Consider the following 20,690-nt stretch of genomic DNA (forward strand, 5'->3'; position numbering starts at 1 on the left):
GCAGATGCAAGGACTCTTGCCATCCTCTACTGAGAACTACACAGAAGGTTACAGATTATTTCTCTTTGCTCTGGGGTTTCCATGAGTATTTTGATCTTTAATGCTCCCTAGCACAGCATCTACAGCATGAGTTGCCCAATAATAGGGGTACTGGTATAAGACATAAAAATTTGAAAGAGAGAGTTAGATCTAGGTATCTCACTTTCAGGTCAAATGCAGTAACCATTAAAATACCATAAAACATTTTGTACTGACTCAATGCTCTAACCCACTGTAGAAAACATAAGCAATAGATACTATTGTTAAGAAAGCGTAGGCGTTGGCTCTTCCTCATATTTTGACTCCCATGAGACTTACACTGCAGCTGTATGCCAAGCTGGTTAGGTGGAAGCAGTTCTGTGTCTAAACCAAAAAAAAAAAACCAAACCAAAACCCAACTACAGGCATGAAGAGCATTTTCAAGACGCTGTAAATGTAAGCACTTTGAGGTTTAGGCATTTCTGGAGATCTGCTCAACTAAAAAGTATCAGTCTGTCTTGAACCTGTACCCTACCACAGTACAAGATATGAATTGGATACTCCAGAATCCAGTTATAAAATTTTTACGTGCTTAACATTGCTCCTGATAGCAAATGGTAAATTTTGCTACTGACTTCAAGATGATAGATTGCTTACATTGCACAAGAGGCTTGTTTGTTTGTTTTTTAACTTTTCGATAGGAGTTTTATTAGAATGAATGGAGGCTTCATGATTCTTGTCAATTGTCAGTCTTTGAACTTCCTGTTTTGGTTCATGTAGGCATTAATCACCACATACTGTATTAACATGGTTCTTAGAACTTTGTAAACAATAACAATCTTGCTGGACAGTCATCTAGTGTTAGGAAGTGGCACTTTATATGTATGTCAAAGATGAAACAGCCGTAATTGTAAAAGAACAAAACCTGGGCAGAAAGAAAGGTAGCTTTTGTTTGCTTTTGTTCATTTTCAGCTTGCTCACAGTGATCCTGCCAAAAGAATGAAAGAATGTATAATTGTGTTTCACGGTCTATGATGACATCAATTTTAGAAGATAATTTTAAAGGAGCAATTTCTTTTAGCTTCTCATTTCCCATTCTTTCCCTTCTCTGAACCCAAACACTATTTCATATTTGCACTTACTGATTAATATATGTAAGTAGAAAACGTTATGCAAAACATACATTTATTTAAATGATAACATAATAGAAAATCTCACTTGAATTTCCAAATTTGATTTAACCATTCTGACATTAAGCATTTAAGTCCAAATCTTTCTACACAAGGACTTGCAAACTGAAGTTTACCATATCCTAGTGTAAAGGATTCCTAACACAACTAATCACAACTGAACTAAGAATAAGAGTGAAGAACTAGTTAAACTTGCATGGTTTAGTACTAATAAACTTGAAATAGAAGAGCAGATTTTTTTCCAAATGGTCCATTTAATAATTTGAAGCACTGATATTTGCAAATAGATTTCTTAAAAATATATATATATCTCATTTTAAAACAACAGCATTGCAAAGCATAAATAAATTTGATTTGAAAGGAAAATCATCTTCTCTGCAGAAGTGAACGCAAAAATAGGCCAGCACTTCAGTCACTACTAGAACTGTCTGAACTATCAGAAGATGAACTTTTTTCCTTTCGTCTCTTCTTCTTCTCCTTTTTATGATGTTTTCCTTTCTTAGATTTATTCTTTTTTTCCTTTTCCCTTTCTTTTTTGCGTGATTTTTGTTTTTTTGACTTTGGCCCATCCTCTTCAGCTGCACTTGATGAGGAAGATCTGGTAAAAAAAAATATATATATACAGATTGATATGTAATTAAAGAAGGAAAATGCCACAAGAATAATGTGGGGTTTTTAATTTCAGTATTTCCATAATGTCACAAACTGAATTTGGTGTAGAATTTGTACAGTAGCATCCACTGGAAAGCTTATGGTATCTCAGTCTGCATGTTCAACTGTACGATGACTTCTCTAATTAGACTATTGTGCCAGAAAAGCAGTATGTTTATAATACAGATTAATTAACAATGGAATAGGCAAGTTGCGTGTTTTTCAACCTCCAATAAGAAAAAGACTAAGAGTACAGACCGACTGTAAGTATGACAGTAAGATAGAGCTTCCAGCTTTTAAAATACCACATGATCAACAACAACGCTACAGTAGCCTTCAGACAAATCTTAATGTATTTCTCTCATGCAAAAATCTAAGAGAAATGGGCATCACAAATTTGGATGCTCTTGCAGCTGGTAATACTGGTCTCTAACCAGCAGTGATAAGAGATTACAGACATACAAGAATTAAGATGACAATAAAAGAAAAGTCACCATTATTATACTCTGTGCTATTGTTTACATGATTAACTATTAATTACTTGCATGTAAAGACTACAGCCAGCAGACTGACTCTTTCCTACTGGCATCATAAATGTAAGTTAGAGCTACACTACGTAAATAAGGAAGGCGAAAAGTGCCAATTCAACCACTGTTAAATCCTATTTCTTTATTTCTGAAAAACGTCTTATGGTGGCCTCCAAATACATCATACATTTCCTAGCTCTCACTGTAGTTCCTGGGATATTGTCTCATCAACAGTCCTAACAACTAACCAGTCTATAGTCTCATCTGAAAAAAGAATCAGTCAGGAGGCCAAAACTCAGATTCACAATAAATGTGGGTATTATGACATTTTTCTTTGAAACAGGAGTAACACTTTTTTTAGGCTTCTACAGTAACAGGAACATTAAAACTCAACACATGCTAAGGAAAACTACGGAAGTTTTCCTTTTGATAGTTACATGTTACTCAGAGCGTGTTTGTGTGTGCGTGTGTGTGTGTGTCTACACATGCATGTGTGCATGCAGGGAATCTTAGGGTCTCTGAACTGCACGGAGGCTTCTCCATGCAAGCTAAGCTGGGGACAAACCCCATAATCCTCTTGACTCCTTGTTCTTTTCCCACCACATTTTGCCTAGTGTTGCATAATCAGCGGGAGCATTGCTTTCTCAGACCTGCAGACCTCCAGCTTCCTAGAGCTTTCTAGACTTCCCTGGTCCTAACTCCGCAGCAGAAAGCCTGTGGCTTTACCATTACTCAAAGAACAAACGAGTTCTCACTGGAAAACAGGAAGCTTTTCAAACCAAAGATGTACTTGCATATAAAGTTGCATCAAAAGAAGCAATGTTTTCTGAGAAAAAACCCAAACATCAGAAATATTTCTAAAGTTCTGTTCTGAAATTAAAATAGGTGTGTGATAGTTACCTTTTCCTTGGTCTCTTTAATTTTGTTTTTTCTTTGCTTTTTCTTTTTTGTTTCTTTTTTTCTTCCTCCTCATTTAAATCTATGGATAAAAAGTTAGTTTACAAAACACTTGTCTGAATTAAGATCAGCATTAAAAGAGTGGTTTCAATAGCAATGTAAAGTTACTACAAAATTACTGCTCTTTTCCTTCCTCCAAATTCTCGTCTAGTATAGTAATTTCAGAAATATTTTGCACAGTAGCAGAACTTTTTATACAACTTACATTCTAATGACTGATCTAAGCACTAAGAATGAAGGAAGGTAGCTACCTGTAAAAGGTAGCAAAAAGTTGTGACTTTTCCTGTATGTTGACATCAGCTTTAGGTTTTCACATCCATGTCCATTCTTCTGTATTTTAAAAGACTTGACCAAGTCTGAAAACAGGTCATGTAACTAGAACATACAAAAAAGAAGAATATTCCCTTAGGCTTACCTGAATTACTTTCATACGCTCTCGTTTCACACTTTACAAATAGCTATGCCATAACTAAGAAAAATTTGAGTTAACTGTCAATATACTATCTACAAAAATTGGCAGAAGAGTCACCCCTCGTCTGCTCACATTTGTTTCCTGCCTTAACACCGTATAGTACTGTACAGTATCTTCACATTTCACTTACAAGTAATATTTTTACCATACTGGATGAAATTTCTGACTTTACACTTTTCTATACCAGTTCAAAAAGTATTTCTGAATTCTCCCAAATGCAAATCCACTACATAAATACACATTGCAATGTCAGCTAACAGGAAAATACTGGCTTTACAATTTATCCTTAAAACAGATAGCTAATTTTGAGCATTTCATCTTATTTCTGTCATACAAATAACTTTCCACAGCGTCTACATGCTACTGCGGTTATTCATTTGCTACCACAAACAGAAATTACTGGTCTGTATGTTCTGGAGCAAAATTTGAAAGAATTCAATGAGAGTTACAAAAAGCAAATTACTTTTGGAGCAATTAAAAACCATGAACAAGAATGTGCGAACAAGTACTCAGTATTTTTTTAAGAAAATGGTGCAAAAATCTAAGTGCAAACGAGGCCACTTGAAAATGGCAACATCCTGCCTAGATTATTGACAGTTAAGGAAACATATCTCCTTGCAGTACACATAGCAGCCACAGTTTGAGAAAGAACGTATAATAAACAAGGATATTACAAGATCAAGGAAACTGCTGTTTTTCCTGCAGATATCCATCTTCAACCAGTTTAGGGCCAAAAAAACCCCTTACATTCAAAAGTACTTAAGTGGGAACAAGTTTTTCCAAAGAGACTTGTTCCAAGAAAGAACTGTTGCAGTACCAGTTCAGCACTCCTGACAAGCAGACTCTCCATTTCTTTTGAAGTGTTCCAGCAAATTACAGGGTTCTATCTATACCTTCTCCTTCCTAAATGGCATCTTTAGTTGGAACTGAATGTCGAGTCTGGAATGTGAGAGCAACAGAACAAAACATGATGTTTCAAGGGGCAGAGGGGAAGAACATTCATTCATTTAAAACATGCTATGATGGAACAACCTCCCCATCTTACTTAGGCAAACAGCCTCTTGGGAGTCCAAATTCAAATGAACTCAAGTATCTGCTAAATAACCCATCTGTTCTCTCTCTGACAAACAGGTGATGCTCAGACATTCCAAACAGAGAACAGTACTTCTCCAAATATGAATGCTGAAATTCAATTCACTAGCTGTTTCAGTAAAAACACTACTGAGAAACTGGAGAGAAATTCAGCTCTCATATTTGTCATTAGCTTCAAGAGTTACTATCAACGTTAAGATGTTTAAACTACATGCCACAACCAAAAGATTAACTCAGAACTTCTGTGTCATTTTCTCCTAAGCAGCTTCTTAGTAACAGTCTTATAATCCTTTGTATTTATGAGCCCTTTTTGAGATGTTCCAAATGGGTACATTATTAATTTCCTATGACGGGAATTAATAATAATAAAAAAAGATGTGGGTATATCAAATCTCTGAAGTCTGAACAGATGAAGTAGAAGACCCACTTTTAAAGCACAGGCTAAAAGAACTAATAGTAGTTATTGAAAAGGATAAAATGAGAGTTCCAGTACTTCACAAGACCACTATCCAATTTACTCTGTAAGAAAAAAAAAACCTTACTCTTTTTTTCACGCATGGCTTGCAATCTCTGTAGTTCTTCTTCCTCACTGTCTTCACTGCTAGTGCTGCTAACATCTAAAACAATATCTCTTTGGGGATCTACTCGGAGGAAGTTTCGACATTCAAATGTCAGATGACCAGCTGAACAAAACAAATATTCAGAAAGAAAAATTAATTACAATTTACCAAAAAACATCAGAAACTAGAGAACTTCCATTTTAGTATTACTCAGTTTTGAGTAGTGAAAAAAGACTAGGCCGCAATCTGTGAACGAGGAGGGAGAAGGCTTCCTTTGAAAAAGCCTCAAAGAATTTTGACAGGTTGTGCAACATTATTCCATTTAATAGTGAAAAGAGCTAAAATCCCCAAAGACAAAAAGAAATGTTGTAAATATCTTGGTTGCTCAATGTTTCCTTTTAGTTTCTTTTTCGCAGATAATTTGGCCTAGCTTGCCAGTATTGTTTGCCTTAAGTAAGAAAGCTTAGATAGTAGAATTGCTAACAAACATTCTTTATTTGACCTAATCATTAGAGTAAGAATGCTTTGCCTGTGTTAAATCCTTGGTTAGCTGAGATAGTTGCAATGTAGACAGATAAAAAGGAATTCTTCAGGCCCTGTGTCCCTGGAAAGGGCTGATAAGGAGAAACTACACAAGAAGCGCCTGATTAGGATATGCAAGGAGGGTATAAGCAAGACAAAATGGACTGAGCATGCATAAAGACAAAGTTCAGTCAGCGGTCAGAGTGATGAAGACTACTGACTTCCTCCAACGACCACCAGAGGATCCCTAACGACCACCTAAGGACTTAAGTACGCATGCGTCAGGGACATTTACATATATTAATGAGTTCCAAGAAATCTCATGTTTATATAAATTAATCTTATGAATATGTATATTTTGCAACATATAACCTCTGCGATCTTGCTTGTTTGTCGGAGCACTTATGGTGGAGCGATCCCCAGTGCTGCCCAGCGCTGTAATAAAGGATGCCTGCTTAATAGTAACTCCGTTGCTATTGAGTTTTATTTCGGGAACACTCTGAAACTCCAATTCACCTGTTGGGAGATTTGGATTTTAAAGGGTAGTCTCCACGAATTTTGTTTCAATAGTGCTTTATGACCTCTCTCTTATTTATTTTAATTTAAAGATTTTGTCCAGCCTTTACCTTCTACTTTTTAAACAGCCTCAGATCCTTCCTGAATAAGTTACCTAAAAGCATGAAGTGAAATACTTAAAAAAACTACAGCAAGTGTGTTATATTGCTCTTCTTGTCTCCCTCTAGTGAAATAGGAGAATCCTATTCACTTATGAGACATAATCTTTAACAACCAGTACGTAACACTTACTAAGCTACTACTTGACTAGTGTTTTTAGTTTTCTAAGCTATATCTCAGTAATCATGATCAGAGTTAGAAACCTTGTGCTGAATACACCTATTGGAATAATATAGAGAAATAAAACAAATTGAAGATACAGTTTGGGAGAAACTAAGCTAAAGACACAGGGATTCAAGTAGCAACTGAAATAAACTCATCTTCTTCATATCAAAATACCTACATCTTGAAGACAGAGCTTTTAGGAACATAAATACAGGTTGTGTGATTTGACTACAAGTTTCCTTCCCTTCCAGAAAGCTTCTGATACTTATTGCACATAAAATAAAGCACTAAATCTATATTGATATCCATGTTCCTTTGGAAGAACAGATACACAAAGCAATTCATTGACAAAATTTGTTGGAGACAAAGTCTACAGTGAAAGAATGAAGGAAGCTTTTTTCCCCCTTCATGCCACATAATGCTCATAAAAAAACCCAGATTAAATCGCTCTGTTAAAAGCTCAACACAATTCACTCCAAAACAGTGTCCACCCCTCCACTGTTCTAAAAATAGGAGTTAGTGATTAATAAATTAAAATCTTCACTGAGACCTGTCTCCATTCATCAAGAGAGTAGTCACAGACATGTTTATATGATCAGAGCATAATGCAAAGCATGAGCTAAATGCTAGTAACCACAGAACTTGTAAGGAACAAAATTAACTGTTTCTTGAAACATAGAATGCACGAAGAAGTATGTTTTATTAGCACAGAAGATAAGACAGATTTTAAATTATTTTTTCTTTTAAAACAGATTGGACTTAACTTGAGCTGAAATGCCAGCCTAAGTTTGCAGTGAGACTCAGAAGAAGCACAAATGCTAATCTCAGTAGATATCAAAGACCATGCTTTCAATTCAAAGTTTCTCAAGTAATTGCATTGCAAATGTAGTATATATGAATACAATAGCATATTTTTTTTTCCTGAGAAACTCAAGGGTTTTTAAAAGCAGCAGTAGGTGTGAGGAGCCAGAGAATTCATAGGAAATAAATAAATAAAAAAAATTATGGTGACTTAAACTGACAAATGTCTGGGCAACAAGGGAGAACACTTCTTTTTAATTTTTTTCCCCTCCTCAAAAGGCAGTTCCAACATCATAAATTGAAGAAAACACTGTAACTTCATATTGCTTACTACAGACTTACGGTAGCCACACTTCTTGCATCCTGCTCTGATGTTATCCTTATTTCCACCTGAAAGAGAAAATTTCATTATTTAGGTGTTGCTAAACAGAACTCTCAAGTTTCTTTTAAATCTGGCTTGATAATGTCAATACACAGACCTGAGTGATCACTTCTCAGAGTATTAAGTACACTAAGATCTCTTAAAAAAAACTTAAAGAAAAGCAAAACAGTACATTTCTAAGGTCAACTTTTCTGTGCAGTAATCTAACAGAACCAAATTTGGCTAGTATAAACTGCTACGGATCATTTAATTTCACATAACTCATTGCCAAATCCTCATTTGATTTATTAAGACCTTTCCATTATAATTTTAATAATTATTCCACTTCTCTGAATGCTTATGCATTTGCTTAGTTACAGTATGAACACAGTAATAGCTATCTGATATTCCAGTGATCCAGAACTGCGCACTACAAGTGTACTTATAAATTCTAGCAGTGCACGGATGTTGACAGACATTCACTGGAAACTCCAAAGTAATTTATATTTTAATTACAAGAACTGTCTTAAAAAGGCAATTTAAAAAAAAAAAGAGATACACAATCACTCCTGAAAAGTGGCGAAAGACAGACAGAAGCAATTAAAAAAAAAAAAAAAGCTAAACAAATTGTTCTAAATTGTTTTCTAAAACTAATTGTTCTAAATTATTCTCAATCTAGGCAACATGGCACCAAATACAAAGAATTAATGGGTACAAGAAAGCAAATGTGAAATCAAGTGAAGAGAATAACAGAAAAGTCCATTGATGCTATGCAGGAAGGAGGACCAGAATAGTGCAAATTTTAGGTATAGAAAGTATGTGATCTTCCCATCTGAGACCACAGTTAAGTTAAATAGACATAGTAGGACATCACTCAGAAGAAGAGAAACCCCAGAGACCCACCCCCCCAAAATAGATCAGTCTTATTTTTAATCGTCTGAGCCTATTCATAATGAAAGTCACAACTGAATTTCCAAAATCAAAGGGTGCCCTTCTATCTTCCAGCTGAATAGAGTATGAAAAAAACAGTAACTTAAACAGTTATATACCGTTTTCTGAATAACTAGGTCATTTATTTAAATAAATAATTAAGCAGCCATAACAAGAAATCCATGACAGGAATTAGAGAACCAGAAAGGGAGTACATTGGCTCCATGAATTTAGTCCATGAGTTTCTAAATCTCCACTGTCTTTAGAAAATTCTACTCAAAATAACAGAGAAACCTTCAAACCCCAGGATGAAAAACTAACTTGGAAACTTGGACAACTCACTGGTCTATGCCCTGAAGAGTACTGGAAAGCTAAGCAATAAAGATACAGACATTCCATTATGACACATGGTTTTCTGCAGATCCCAAAATGTTAGTATTACGTATCCCTTTGAGGCCTATAAACTCAGCAGTGTTTAGGTGCCTGTTTTATGACCATCTTTTGATGGAAACCCATGAGAGGTAAGGAGGTAGGGAACATGGAAGAAAGTGTCAAGAAGCAAGGAACAAAAGTATACCCGTATCTTGCAATGTCATGTCAAAGACATACTCAAAGCAGCACCTCTTGTTCACTACACCTTGGGACTAGAAAGCAAGATCACCCAAGCTACCTATTTTGTCTCAGCTTTCTGAAATACTCAGTAAACATCAGCCCTGCTGCGTAGCTGGCATGTAAGTAAAGAAAGATTTGGTATTCCATGCAAGGGACGTCAGTACAGTCATGCACATGCTACAAAATCTCCTGTAACACATGCAGGTGCCATTTGTCAGGATTTCCAATAGAAACACCCAGCAGATGACAAGAATATTGTCACCAAATATTCCCACCAAATTCCTGAGACTGAAATTTTATTATTATTTTTGGCTTTAAATAATAACGTTAGAAGCAGGGTTCTAGATTAGATGAAGTTTTAGATGATTAAAAGCAAACAAATTACTAAAACCTTCCTTTTCTCACTCCCTTCTTCCCAGGTGTTAATCCTCAAGAAAATTAACAACCAACACAGCAGCAACCATCACTAAGGGCCTCATTAATTCAGTGGAGCACAGGGTTGCAAAAAAAGCTTTGGAAACCTTTGAACGCAAACATGAGAGGTCTTCCTCAAGAACCCCTTCTAGAATGGGAGAAAGCTTATTAAGATCTTATCTTTTCTTAAGAGAAGAAGTTTACCAAAGCTCAGGCTTGTTCAGCTGTTCTCCAACCAAGCACTCCTCATGTCTCAGGATCAAGAAAAAATTATGAAGCAACGGCTATATGTTTGGCTGACATAGATCTAAACACCTTGCAAATAGTGCAAGCGCTTCTGCCTGTCCTGTCTCACCATCAATCCTCAACGGGTCTATTTAAACAACAATCTAATGGTACACAAACGTTAATCCAGAACAAAAGACGAGAAGGAAAACCAAGTGTGACAACAACCATTCTTTGAATCTAACTTTAAAGACGGTGGCTTATACTAACAGACAATAGGAACGTAGCACTTGGTCATCACTCAGTCAAAACGCTGGGTAGAGGCCCCGCAGGCCTAGAAGGAAGCGACTGCATGACTGCGCCCATCGACGGCTGGCCTGACCACCCCACCCCCCCCACCCCCTAGCCATCTCCCTCCCGCTGCCCCAACGCCAGCTGGTTCAGAAAACCGGCTGTGCAGACCAGCGCAACGTTCCTCCACCGGCAGCCCCCGCGGCCTTCAGGAGATGCACACCCCGCCGCCCCCCGCCCCCGCCTCACGCTGCCCGCTGCGACGCGCGGTCGCGCGCCCTCCCCGCGTAATTTTCCGCCAACCCGCCGCTTATTTCTCCTTCCCAACGTGCCGGCCCTGGGGCCAGCCGGCTATTGTCCCTTCTGTCCCCGCAAATCTGGCTGGGAGCCCCTTACCCGGCAGAGCCATGACACCTCCCGCCGCCCTCCTCGCCGCGCCGGCCCGGGCCTGCAGCGGCGCCTCTGCCCGCCGGAGGGCTTTGGCCGGGCACTCTCGGACCGTCCCACTCACAGAGAGGACGGGGGGCCTCAGTACGGGGTGGGAGCCACAGAGAGGGACTGCAGGTGTCTGGAGAAGCCTCCAGTTCTTTATGAAATGAATTCCTTTCTCAGTGATTCCTGTAGAGACTCCGACTGGTGACTCATCGCGTCGCTCTTCCCGGAGGCTTGGGCAACCTCCTCCCCACCTCCCTGGGCTGCATAGAGGCGCCCAAGATGGCGGGAGGCTCGCGGTGGTAGGAAGTGTTAGAGGGGAAGTGCAGCCGAGCGTCGAGGCCACGCGGTTCGTCACCTGCCGGGACGCTCCTTTCCCGACCATGAGCAACATCTACATCCAGGAGCCCCCCACCAACGGCAAGGTGAGGCTCGCCAGGGGCAGCGGTTGCGGTGGGCGAGGGGCAGGCTAGGCTGTCGGGTGGAGGGGAGCCGCAGGTGAGGGGGCGCGCGTGGTGTGCGGGCGGGGAACTGCTGCTGAGGGGGCTGTGCGCTGCTCGGGGGGTGCGGGTGAGGAAGCTCTGTGCTCCGTGGGGGCTTTGCAGGCGACGGGGGTGCGCGCTGTGCGTGGGGAGCGCGGCTGAGGAGGCTGCGGTACTTGGGTGCGGGGGTATTCGGGTGAGGAGGTTGTGCGCTGCGGTTGCTTTTGAATGGGGGGGCTGTGAAGAAATGGTATGTCGCAGGGGGTGGGGGGGACAGGTGAGGAGAATATGCGCTGTTATGTGTGTGGTGGTGGTGGTTTCCGTGTTGTGGTGCTGGTTTGGTTGAAGTTAGTTTGAGGTGATACAGCCTTTACAGCCATTACCTGAGTCAAAGCACGACGTGTGCTGTGTGGATACGTAACACAGAGCAGTCCTTGAAGCGTTTCATTTCATTTCCTCTGTTCTTGACTATATCTTGGGTTCTTAATTTTATTATGATTTCTCACTGAATTTAGTGGTATTACTTGTAAAAGCGGTATATGCCTTTGGAGATTTATGGCATAATTTTTTTTTTCCTCACGTTGTTTCATTACGGAAGTGATAAAGGGTATCTAAGTTTCTACCACGTGTCAGGTACCAGGTCATTTGCCTTGAAACCTTATTATACATAACAGTTCAAAACTGAATCTTAAGTTCTGGCAATACTGTCTAGAACTAACAGTAGCTAGCCACCACATTTGGGTGTCTACTACTATTACTAATATAATGAATTCAGAAACGTTTTTTTAACTCAGCAGTCATCTTATTTGATGAGTGACTAAGTTATAATAAAACTAATGGTGTATTTATCTATATTTTTATAGGTTTTGCTGAGAACAACAGCAGGAGATATAGATATAGAATTATGGTCAAAAGAGGCACCAAAAGCATGTCGAAATTTCATCCAGCTTTGCATGGAAGGTAAGGACTGATGGGACAGGAGTTGTTGAAATTATTTAATACGCAATCTTTGTGCCTTTTTTGTAAAATAGGGGTCATAACTATGTTTTAATTTTAATACGGTAATGAATTTATTTGTATTTGGAAAATATTAACTAACACTCAGACAATGTTGTTCAAGGTTATTAAGGAATCTGGTGGAAAAAAAATAAAAATTTTAGGCAGTTTTCTCAAATGTAGCAGATGATGGGGTATTACTGAAAAGTTGTATGTCGGAGGCTGGGAAGGCTTATTTTCAGCAAGCCTCCACAAAGTGTAACTGCTTCTTTAATGTATGTATTAAATGACAATGATGCAATATTGGACATCCTCCAAAATTCTCATTTCTGTATCACTATCCTTACTACCTTTTCATTTTTTTCATGAGTGCTTCTAATGTTTCATTTGCTGTAATTTTTTGTTGATGGAAGCTTTGTAACGCTTTTCAGTGAAGTAGTGGGTACCAGAATGAGAAGCTCCCTATTGGGAAAACTATAACAAGAATTTTTGACGGACCTGGTGCCTTTATGTATTTTCTAGCCACTGCTGTTATCCCATTTATGCATTTATAGAGTGGTTAAGAGTTCTTTTAGCCCTCCTCTGTTAAAGAAAAATAGCAGTCTAGGATTTGTGCCTCCAGCATGGATCCAGCCTGTTCTGTATTCTTACACCTAATGTAGAGATTTTTTGCAATGGTAAATCAATTTCTTAGCCCTTAGTAAGTCCTAAGAGTTCAGTTGTCCTCAGTGTGTTAAAGAACTGGGCTTTATCTCGTTTTTTAATTTGTCTGACTGCTGTGTAGGATCCTATGCTTTGTTTAATAAATTTGAGTATTTGTCTTGTGAGTATCCTAGCATATAACCATCCATGAATATATTTAGCTATGCTGCAGCATTTGCAGATCCTGCTTTGTCTTGCAGCATGGTGAAGATTTATTTTTATTTATTTAAAAAAAAAACAAACCATAAGTATACGTCAAGTAAAGTTTTCATTCCTTTTGTTTTCTTATCATCTCATAACCCTTATCTGACAGATAGATAAAAGAAGATAACTTAGGGAGCAAAATGTACCACATATTTAATTCTGTGAAAATGATCAGTTTGAGTACAGTGTAGGTGGTGAAAGGGGTGACACCTGTGTTCCATGCTGGTGAGTGAAAATGCTGATCATTTGGTGTATGGATATGGCTAATGATGTATGTGAGATGTTGGCTGGGACAGAGCATAGTAGTTTTAGCTCTCCTTTTAAATTGATGTACATTGGTAGTATCATTCCAGTGATAAAACTTAAAAGCTGAAAATAAAATAATTCATCAATATCATCTTGTAGGTGATGTGCAGTGTCTTTTGCAACATAAACATATGACACCACTTTTTTTCGTAAATGTCATCAGCAATACTTTGTAGCTGAGATACAGTTACACTGAGCAAGGCAGCGAAAGAGGAGGGAACCCAGTGGAAACAGCAGAACCAGTTACAGTACTTGCTTCCTGGAACTTCAGTCTCTGGACATCTCTGCATGATCTATATGCAAGTTTGAATTTGAGACCACTTACATGTATTTAATATCCTCTTCTTTTTCTTTTTTTAGAGTATTACAATAACACAATATTTCACAGAGTAGTGCCTGGCTTTATAGTGCAGGGAGGTGACCCCACAGGTACTGGATCAGGTGGAGATTCAATCTATGGAGCTCCCTTCAAGGTATGTATCTGTATATCTTATGCATTAATTTTTGGTTATTCTCTATCAGTTGTTCTTCCTACTGTGTTAGGTTATGAAAAAACAAGTCTTATATTAGAAATGCAATGTTATACATGTACAGTAATTGCTTTCACATGTCGCTTCAGTATTTTTGAAGATGTCTTTTTGAATTGAGACTTCTTAAATCTAGCTGTTCTGATATGATAATAATTGTATAACCTTACTAGCATGAATTTCACAAGGAAAAATAGGGAGAGGGGAGAGTGAAGAGTAGGTGTTGATATATGGCAAACTCAGATGCAGGAATGTACATTGTTTATGCACATTGTATCTCATTTAGCAAAGGTCTGTGAATGTTGTGTATGTGTTCATTGGTATTATTGATACCAGCATGGCTCATCTCTTAACCGGGAGGCTCAGATGGTGAGCGAAGCTGTACACCCACAGCAGCTGTGTTCTCTTCTGCCTGATTGTTTTATTTCAGATGGGGCAGGCACCTTTAACTTGTGACTGAAGCTGCATAGCCTGTCTCTGCACCTTCCATCTCCCTCCTGCTAGAGTAGACTCATACATATAACAGCCGTGAAGTTTGTGGAAGGGATTGGTACCTGAGCAGTGAACAAAACAAATATTACCAATATTGTAGTAGCATCACTGCTTAAAATTAGTGGTATCTCAATATTGCAGTGTTTAGAATTGTCATACTACCATGGTATTAATATATACTCATCGCTTTCACCTTGCTTTGAAAGTAGTCCTATTCTGTCTTCTTATGGTCCAGAAAATATTCTTCCTATAGATTTTTGCAATACTTTACTATTACAGCCTGCTACTGAACTTCCAGTTCATTTTACATGAATTAGGATTTTTACCCTAAATACAGTGGTTAAGAAGAATAATAGTTTTACAAGCAATGTATGAAATGCAGTTACTTTTAGAAATGCTTTGGATTTTTTTAATATTGGTGGGATAATAAATTCCAACAAAAATAATGAATAACAATTGATTATTAGGCAATGATTGGGAAAAGAGAAAGTTAACAAGATAGAACTTAGAGTTGTTATTAAAGCATGTGTCTTTCTATTATTGATATACCAGTTTCTAATTTTTTTCTTTTGGTGTTTGTTGGTTATGTGTTTATGGTTTCTTTTGAAAGATTGTTCACTTATTTGCATTATTATAGGCACTAAGAAGAAAAAACACTGACTAATAATCTTTTCTGCTGGGAACAGAAGCTTTTAAATACAATTGTGGCATTAAGTTTCAAAAGACTTTGGTTTTATTACTGTCTGAATTCAAAACTTAACAGCCTATTTTCTGTGTGTACATATTGATGTAAAAAAGCCATAGCTAAAGAAGTGGAAAAAATAGTTACATCCTTAAATTGTGCTCTTTTCTCTTCTGTCTTTGCCAGGATGAGTTCCACTCACGATTGCGATTTAATCGAAGAGGACTTGTTGCTATGGCAAATGCTGGGCCCCATGATAACGGGAGTCAATTTTTCTTTACATTGGGTCGTGCAGATGAACTTAATAACAAGCACACAATCTTTGGAAAGGTCTGCTACATGGACTGGAGTCCGAGTTTTAGTTTGACAGAAGCTACTATAAGTTTGTCTGTATTCAAAGGCTATTTTAGTGTTGTTTGCTGCTACATACATTTGAAATTTATTTCACTGCTTTCTAAGCTGTCTCTGTTCTCTGTGTTTCCCATGTCTGGTAGAAATGTTTCTGTGGGGTTTTCCCATAATTATCTACTTTGCTGTTGTTATTCTTCCAAATTATATTTTCGTGTTGTGCTTCCTTTGAATAATCTTACTAATGTTCTCATGGCTCTGTCTTGAACTGATTAATCAGTTCATCTAATACTGATGACATTTTAGAAAATTCTGTTTGTAAATTCTAATTACTGGAGAAGAATCAGGAAAATGAAAAACATAAAATTAATTTACCACGCTCATGATTTACTTGAAAGAAAATAAACAAACTATTTTTTTATTTCACACTGTCTTTTATTTTCCTGTTCCACAGCTCACAGTAAGAATTTGACATCTTCCACTGCATACTCTCAAAAACACAGGTTTAGCTACCTGTATTCTTTCAACTTTTGCTGATAAATTTAAAAAAAAAAAACCAAAGCTTTGTACATTGTACTTGCTGTCTTTTAGAATTCTTACATGCTTACAGTATTTCCTATATCATTTGTATTTTCAAAATTCTTTGCATAATAATTGCCTTGCATTTTGCAGCATAATTAACAAAAATTTTAGGCAAGGACTTTCAAACCTTTTTTATAAATTTGACAGGTTACTGGGGATACAATATATAACATGTTGCGCCTGGCTGAAGTAGAAGTTGACAAGGAAGAGAGACCTCTCAGTCCACACAAAATAAGAAGTAGCGAGGTAAGTATGTTCTGGTTTGAAATTTGAAATTTTAAAATTCTTTTGTTCATAATGTTCAGAAAACTGTGTTCTAGTATGAAAACCTGGCATGTCTTTTCATATGTTGTTTTAAAATATTGAGTAATTTAATTATAACAAAATACTTATTAAAGATGTCTAAAATACTATTTTTTAACAGGTTTTGTTTAATCCTTTTGATGACATTGTTCCAAGACCGAATAGAAAGCTGAAGAAGGACAAACCAGAAGAAGAAACTAAAAAGTCCAAAGTAAAAGGCACAAAGTAAATATATGCAACATAATTGGTGGTTAATTTTTCTCACCTTTAATTTGCAGCTTGGTAATTTTCTATTTCTGCTTTTGAAACACAAGGCTTTACTAAAATGCATAGAGGAGTGTTCTCTAATCTTAGCAAAACCTACTTCCCTGTTTCTGAAGAGATCATACAAATCTCGTTGCTGTGACTGAAGTGGTTACTGTGTGTCAGCTGAGCTGTAACTGTTTCACGCATGCGGATAGTTTGTTGCATAAGAGAGGTAAAAGGTAGCTTAAGTGTTTCCCATGGGCAAGAATGTGCAATCATTCGTCTGTGACTGGGATGACACGAAGTTAATATGTACTGGTAACTAGATCATAGCTCAGTTGTCTGAGGTTTTTGAACTTATTTTATCAGCTACTGCTTCTCTCCCACTAAAATACTTGGCAAAAGGCAGGCATTTTGACATCAGAAATTTCAGTTTCTGTCCATGAAATTTGGTAGTCGTAACCATGCAATGAAAAGTAATAGGAAATCTGAAGTGTGTGTATGCCGTCATTTCTGTTGGACAGAAATACAACATATTGCAACTGGCTGGTTCCAACATAGTGTAAACAATTAATTTGGGGGAAAAAAATTAAAGATCATTATTTCTTCTAATTACATTCTGTGAACATGTATGCATTTAATGCCTTTCTGAGCCGTCATATCATGAAAATTTTGTGTTTGGTACTTGAATGTTGCTCTGATGGGAAAAAAAAAAAGAAAAAATGCAACTGCTCTGTTTTCAGAGCTATTAGCATTTAAGAGTCTGTGAAAGTTAGTCAAGGCAGAATTTCTTAAATTCCGTCTTACCATTTTCTAAGCGATGCTTAGCTATCCTGATTGTTTTGTCTCGGGAATAGAATGTGCTTTGCTAAATATTCATGGTTTATTGCAAAACAACATGTTGTAGTTGATTGAAATTGGTACATTTAGCAGGACAAAAAGGTTTTTAAAAAATAGCATACGATATGAAAGTAATATGTTTGAAGTTTATGGAATGTTAGTAAGACAGTATTTAAAGTTTTACTAGAAAATGTGTTTTCTCTCTTAAAGAAATTTTAATCTGCTTTCCTTTGGGGAAGAAGCTGAAGAAGAAGAGGAGGAAGTCAATAGAGTTAGTCAGGTATTGTACCAAATCACCCCAATTTTCTTTTCAACTTAAGATACCTTTTTTGCATGTTTGTGCAAAACTTTGACATTTTAAATCTTGTTCTTATGTTTGAGTTTTGAACAATAATACTAGAAATTACTTCAGGTTTTATGATTCTACTATTTTAACGTGTTGAAAAAGCAGAGGTTTTTAAGTTTTCTAACTTTGAAGGTGCCTTCAGTTGCTGTGTGATATTTTTACACTTCCATAAACGTAAAATTTCATACTTCATAGTGTAGATCTGTGTCTGCTGTTTAAAATTCACAGAGGTGATAGGTACTTTATTATTCTTCACCTCCTTAATTGTAAGAGTGTGATTTGATGATAAAATATTCGAGGTTTGAAATAGATCAGCTTGTTCCTTGCCAGTGCATTCTTAACTCTGTTTTCTTATGTATATCCATTCGGTGTGCAAAATGAAGTGGGGTTATTGTGGGGAAAATAGTGCAATATTTAATTATGATAATGCACTATTGTGAATTGTCCACATTCACAGAACTAGGGTTGCATAGCTAGTCTTTGATTTAACATTTCCTTATCTGGCTTTGCCACTTAAATAAGGTTAGTTTAAAAATTTATTTAACAAGTTGTCATTCTCATTTCTACTGCTGACCAAATTATATCTCTAGAGCTGTAGGCTTTCTTACTTGTACGGTTTGGGTACCTACCTGCTTCAGTTAGTGATCAGACTACATAGTGCTGAGTCCTGTACCACGTAAGTGGGAAAAATGGTCCTCTGTTCTCAGGATTTAGTTAAAATACAAAAGACAACAGTGAATAATGATGCACAATATTACAGTGAGATGGTATCAGTCAGGATAGTAGAGGTTTATCACAACAGTAGTTTTAACTATTTTTCTTTCTTGTTTCAACTTACCAGTCAGACTAACTATACTAGTTTACCTTAGCATGTTCATCTGCAGTTCTGCTCTTGGTATATGTCTGGTTTTTAATATTGCATTTAACTCGGTTGCTTTGATGTTCTTCCCTTTCATGCCAAATACTTTCTTTTCAGTTTAAGATGATCTGAATAGAACACCTCTTTCATGACAAGCCCAGTTTCAGTGTTGTCATGCTGTCTTCAACTCAGTCTTAAAATCTCATCCTCATATTTGTCCTGACTAAATTCTGGACTAGCTGTAGCTGGGAAAATAACCAAATCAACGGGTTATGAAGAATTTCTATTCATTCTTTACAACAGAATGAAACCTTTTTTTCCAAACCTCATTGCTTGTTTCTAATAGGTCTAGATCAGTATCTCTGTAGTTCAAGGACATTATCTTAATCTTGATTAAGTGTAAGTATGTGAACTTCAGCACCAACGTTAATTCTCTGTTTTTGATAAGAAAAATTGAAAGTCAAAGTTAATAATGGGATTCTTTGACATCTACAAGTTCAGAATCCTTCTGTGAACTTTTTTTGGTTGCTAGATGCAGTAAGTCTTGCTTGTTTCAACATGAGAAGGGTATACTTTTAAGGACTGAGGTTGAGAGGAAAGTCTACAATTAACTGAGGAATATTCTAACAGATCTGGGAAAAGGGAACATTTTCTATTAATTTTTAGTGCAGTGAGGCTGAGGCTAAAATTATCTAAAGAGTAAATGAAAACGTCATATATCAGGATGAAATTTTTAAGGTATTTAATAGTTTTATGTTTAAATGAGTAAGATTTTATTATCCACACAACTATGGTCTTTCTGAAACGATTATAAAATGCAGCTGAAATGGAGACATTTAGGTCACAATACAGACTGTTTCTGTAACAGAGATTTTCAGTCTGATTTCAGTCTGAAATTTAAATGTACTTTTTGGATTAGCATGAGGAATGCTTTCTTGCTGCAGTCTTTCTGCCTGAAGATCTTATTGTGTTGTTAGATTTATTTGACTGCTTGCTTCAGTAGATGATTCCTGCATGATGTATTGCAGGTTGTTAATGTTGTTTGGGTTTTTTTGTTTTTTTTTTTTTTTCCCCTAGGGGTCTAGTTAGTGTTCTACCAATTGATATTGTACATGATAGTTTTTTGAATTGTCATATGCCATTATTGGAAAGTCAAGTTCTTACCTCTTCATTCACTCAAGTATATATATGCTAGACCATGTATCTTTATGATGTGTAATGATTGTGATGATAAATGATTTCTTTTTTTTTTTTTTTTTTCCTCTTTCCTTTCAAATTAAGTGCATTGCTATTGCAAAAATACTTTTTAAATCCATGGCGTCAGTTTGATGCTCCTCTTTCTGGAACGCCTTCTCTGTTCTTCTGCTGTTAAAAGTGTTTATGCTTAGTTGTTAGGCTAAAGCTAACAAAGAAACAAGTTATCTTTTTCTTGCCATTATCCTTTTTCACCATCTATTCTCTCAAACACTGAAATTTATAATACCTTTTTTCTTTTTTTTTTCTTTTTTTAACAGAGCATGAAGGGAAAAAGTAAAAGTAGTCATGATCTACTGAAGGATGATCCACATCTAAGCTCAGTTCCTGCTGTCAAAAGGTTAATATGTGATTTCCAGTTTCCAGAACAGATTTACTTTCAGGATGTTAGATCCGATTAGCATCATGAATACTCATTGTTTGTCTGTTACTCTTTAAGAAATTAAGAATGGCAGTGCTGGAGTGAACCAGATGTTCCTCTAACCCTTTATGCTGTCACAAACACTGGCCATCAGTGGATGCCTAACAAAGAATAAAAGCAGGGCAAGCATAATGTTTACCTGAGTAGTTTCCCAGCCTCCATCTGCTTTCAGCTTGGGGGACTGTCAGACTTTGATGTGGTTCAT

The 20,690-nt window shown here is 37.0% G+C and overlaps 2 protein-coding genes across 3 annotated transcripts in view; one reads left to right on the forward strand and one right to left on the reverse strand.

Moving 5' to 3' along the window:
- Positions 1-1,202: 1,202 nt before the first annotated feature.
- Positions 1,203-11,006, reverse strand: SREK1IP1 (SREK1 interacting protein 1). The gene is made up of 5 exons (XM_075526883.1): positions 10,860-11,006; positions 7,973-8,020; positions 5,450-5,590; positions 3,287-3,365; positions 1,203-1,806 (listed from the first exon to the last, which is right to left on the reverse strand). Exons 1-5 carry the CDS (start codon positions 10,870-10,872, stop codon positions 1,617-1,619), a joined length of 471 nt encoding a protein of 156 aa, XP_075382998.1. The 5' UTR covers positions 10,873-11,006; the 3' UTR covers positions 1,203-1,616.
- A 104-nt stretch (positions 11,007-11,110) lies between these two features.
- Positions 11,111-20,690, forward strand: part of CWC27 (CWC27 spliceosome associated cyclophilin) — a 122,899-nt gene continuing 113,319 nt past the window's right edge. For both annotated transcript variants that reach the window (XM_075526881.1, XM_075526882.1), the window contains exons 1-8: positions 11,111-11,320; positions 12,241-12,337; positions 13,946-14,058; positions 15,473-15,616; positions 16,364-16,462; positions 16,641-16,744; positions 17,816-17,885; positions 20,325-20,404. In XM_075526881.1, the coding sequence (XP_075382996.1) occupies positions 11,279-11,320; positions 12,241-12,337; positions 13,946-14,058; positions 15,473-15,616; positions 16,364-16,462; positions 16,641-16,744; positions 17,816-17,885; positions 20,325-20,404 (749 nt within the window). In that variant the 5' untranslated portion in view covers positions 11,111-11,278. The remainder of the gene's footprint in view (positions 11,321-12,240; positions 12,338-13,945; positions 14,059-15,472; positions 15,617-16,363; positions 16,463-16,640; positions 16,745-17,815; positions 17,886-20,324; positions 20,405-20,690) is intronic.

The sequence above is a fragment of the Mycteria americana genome, chromosome Z (genome assembly GCF_035582795.1).
Source record: "Mycteria americana isolate JAX WOST 10 ecotype Jacksonville Zoo and Gardens chromosome Z, USCA_MyAme_1.0, whole genome shotgun sequence".
Classification (NCBI taxonomy): domain Eukaryota; kingdom Metazoa; phylum Chordata; class Aves; order Ciconiiformes; family Ciconiidae; genus Mycteria; species Mycteria americana.

What these genes read in the sequence shown, in the direction of transcription:
- SREK1IP1 (XM_075526883.1), bottom strand. An exon ending in AGCCATGCGTGAAAAAAAGA is followed by an intron (nt 3,366 to 5,449) that starts GTAAGGTTTTTT and finishes TTTTATCCATAG; the next exon opens with ATTTAAATGAGGAGGAAGAA. An exon ending in TTAAAGAGACCAAGGAAAAG is followed by an intron (nt 1,807 to 3,286) that starts GTAACTATCACA and finishes TTTTTTTACCAG; the next exon opens with ATCTTCCTCATCAAGTGCAG.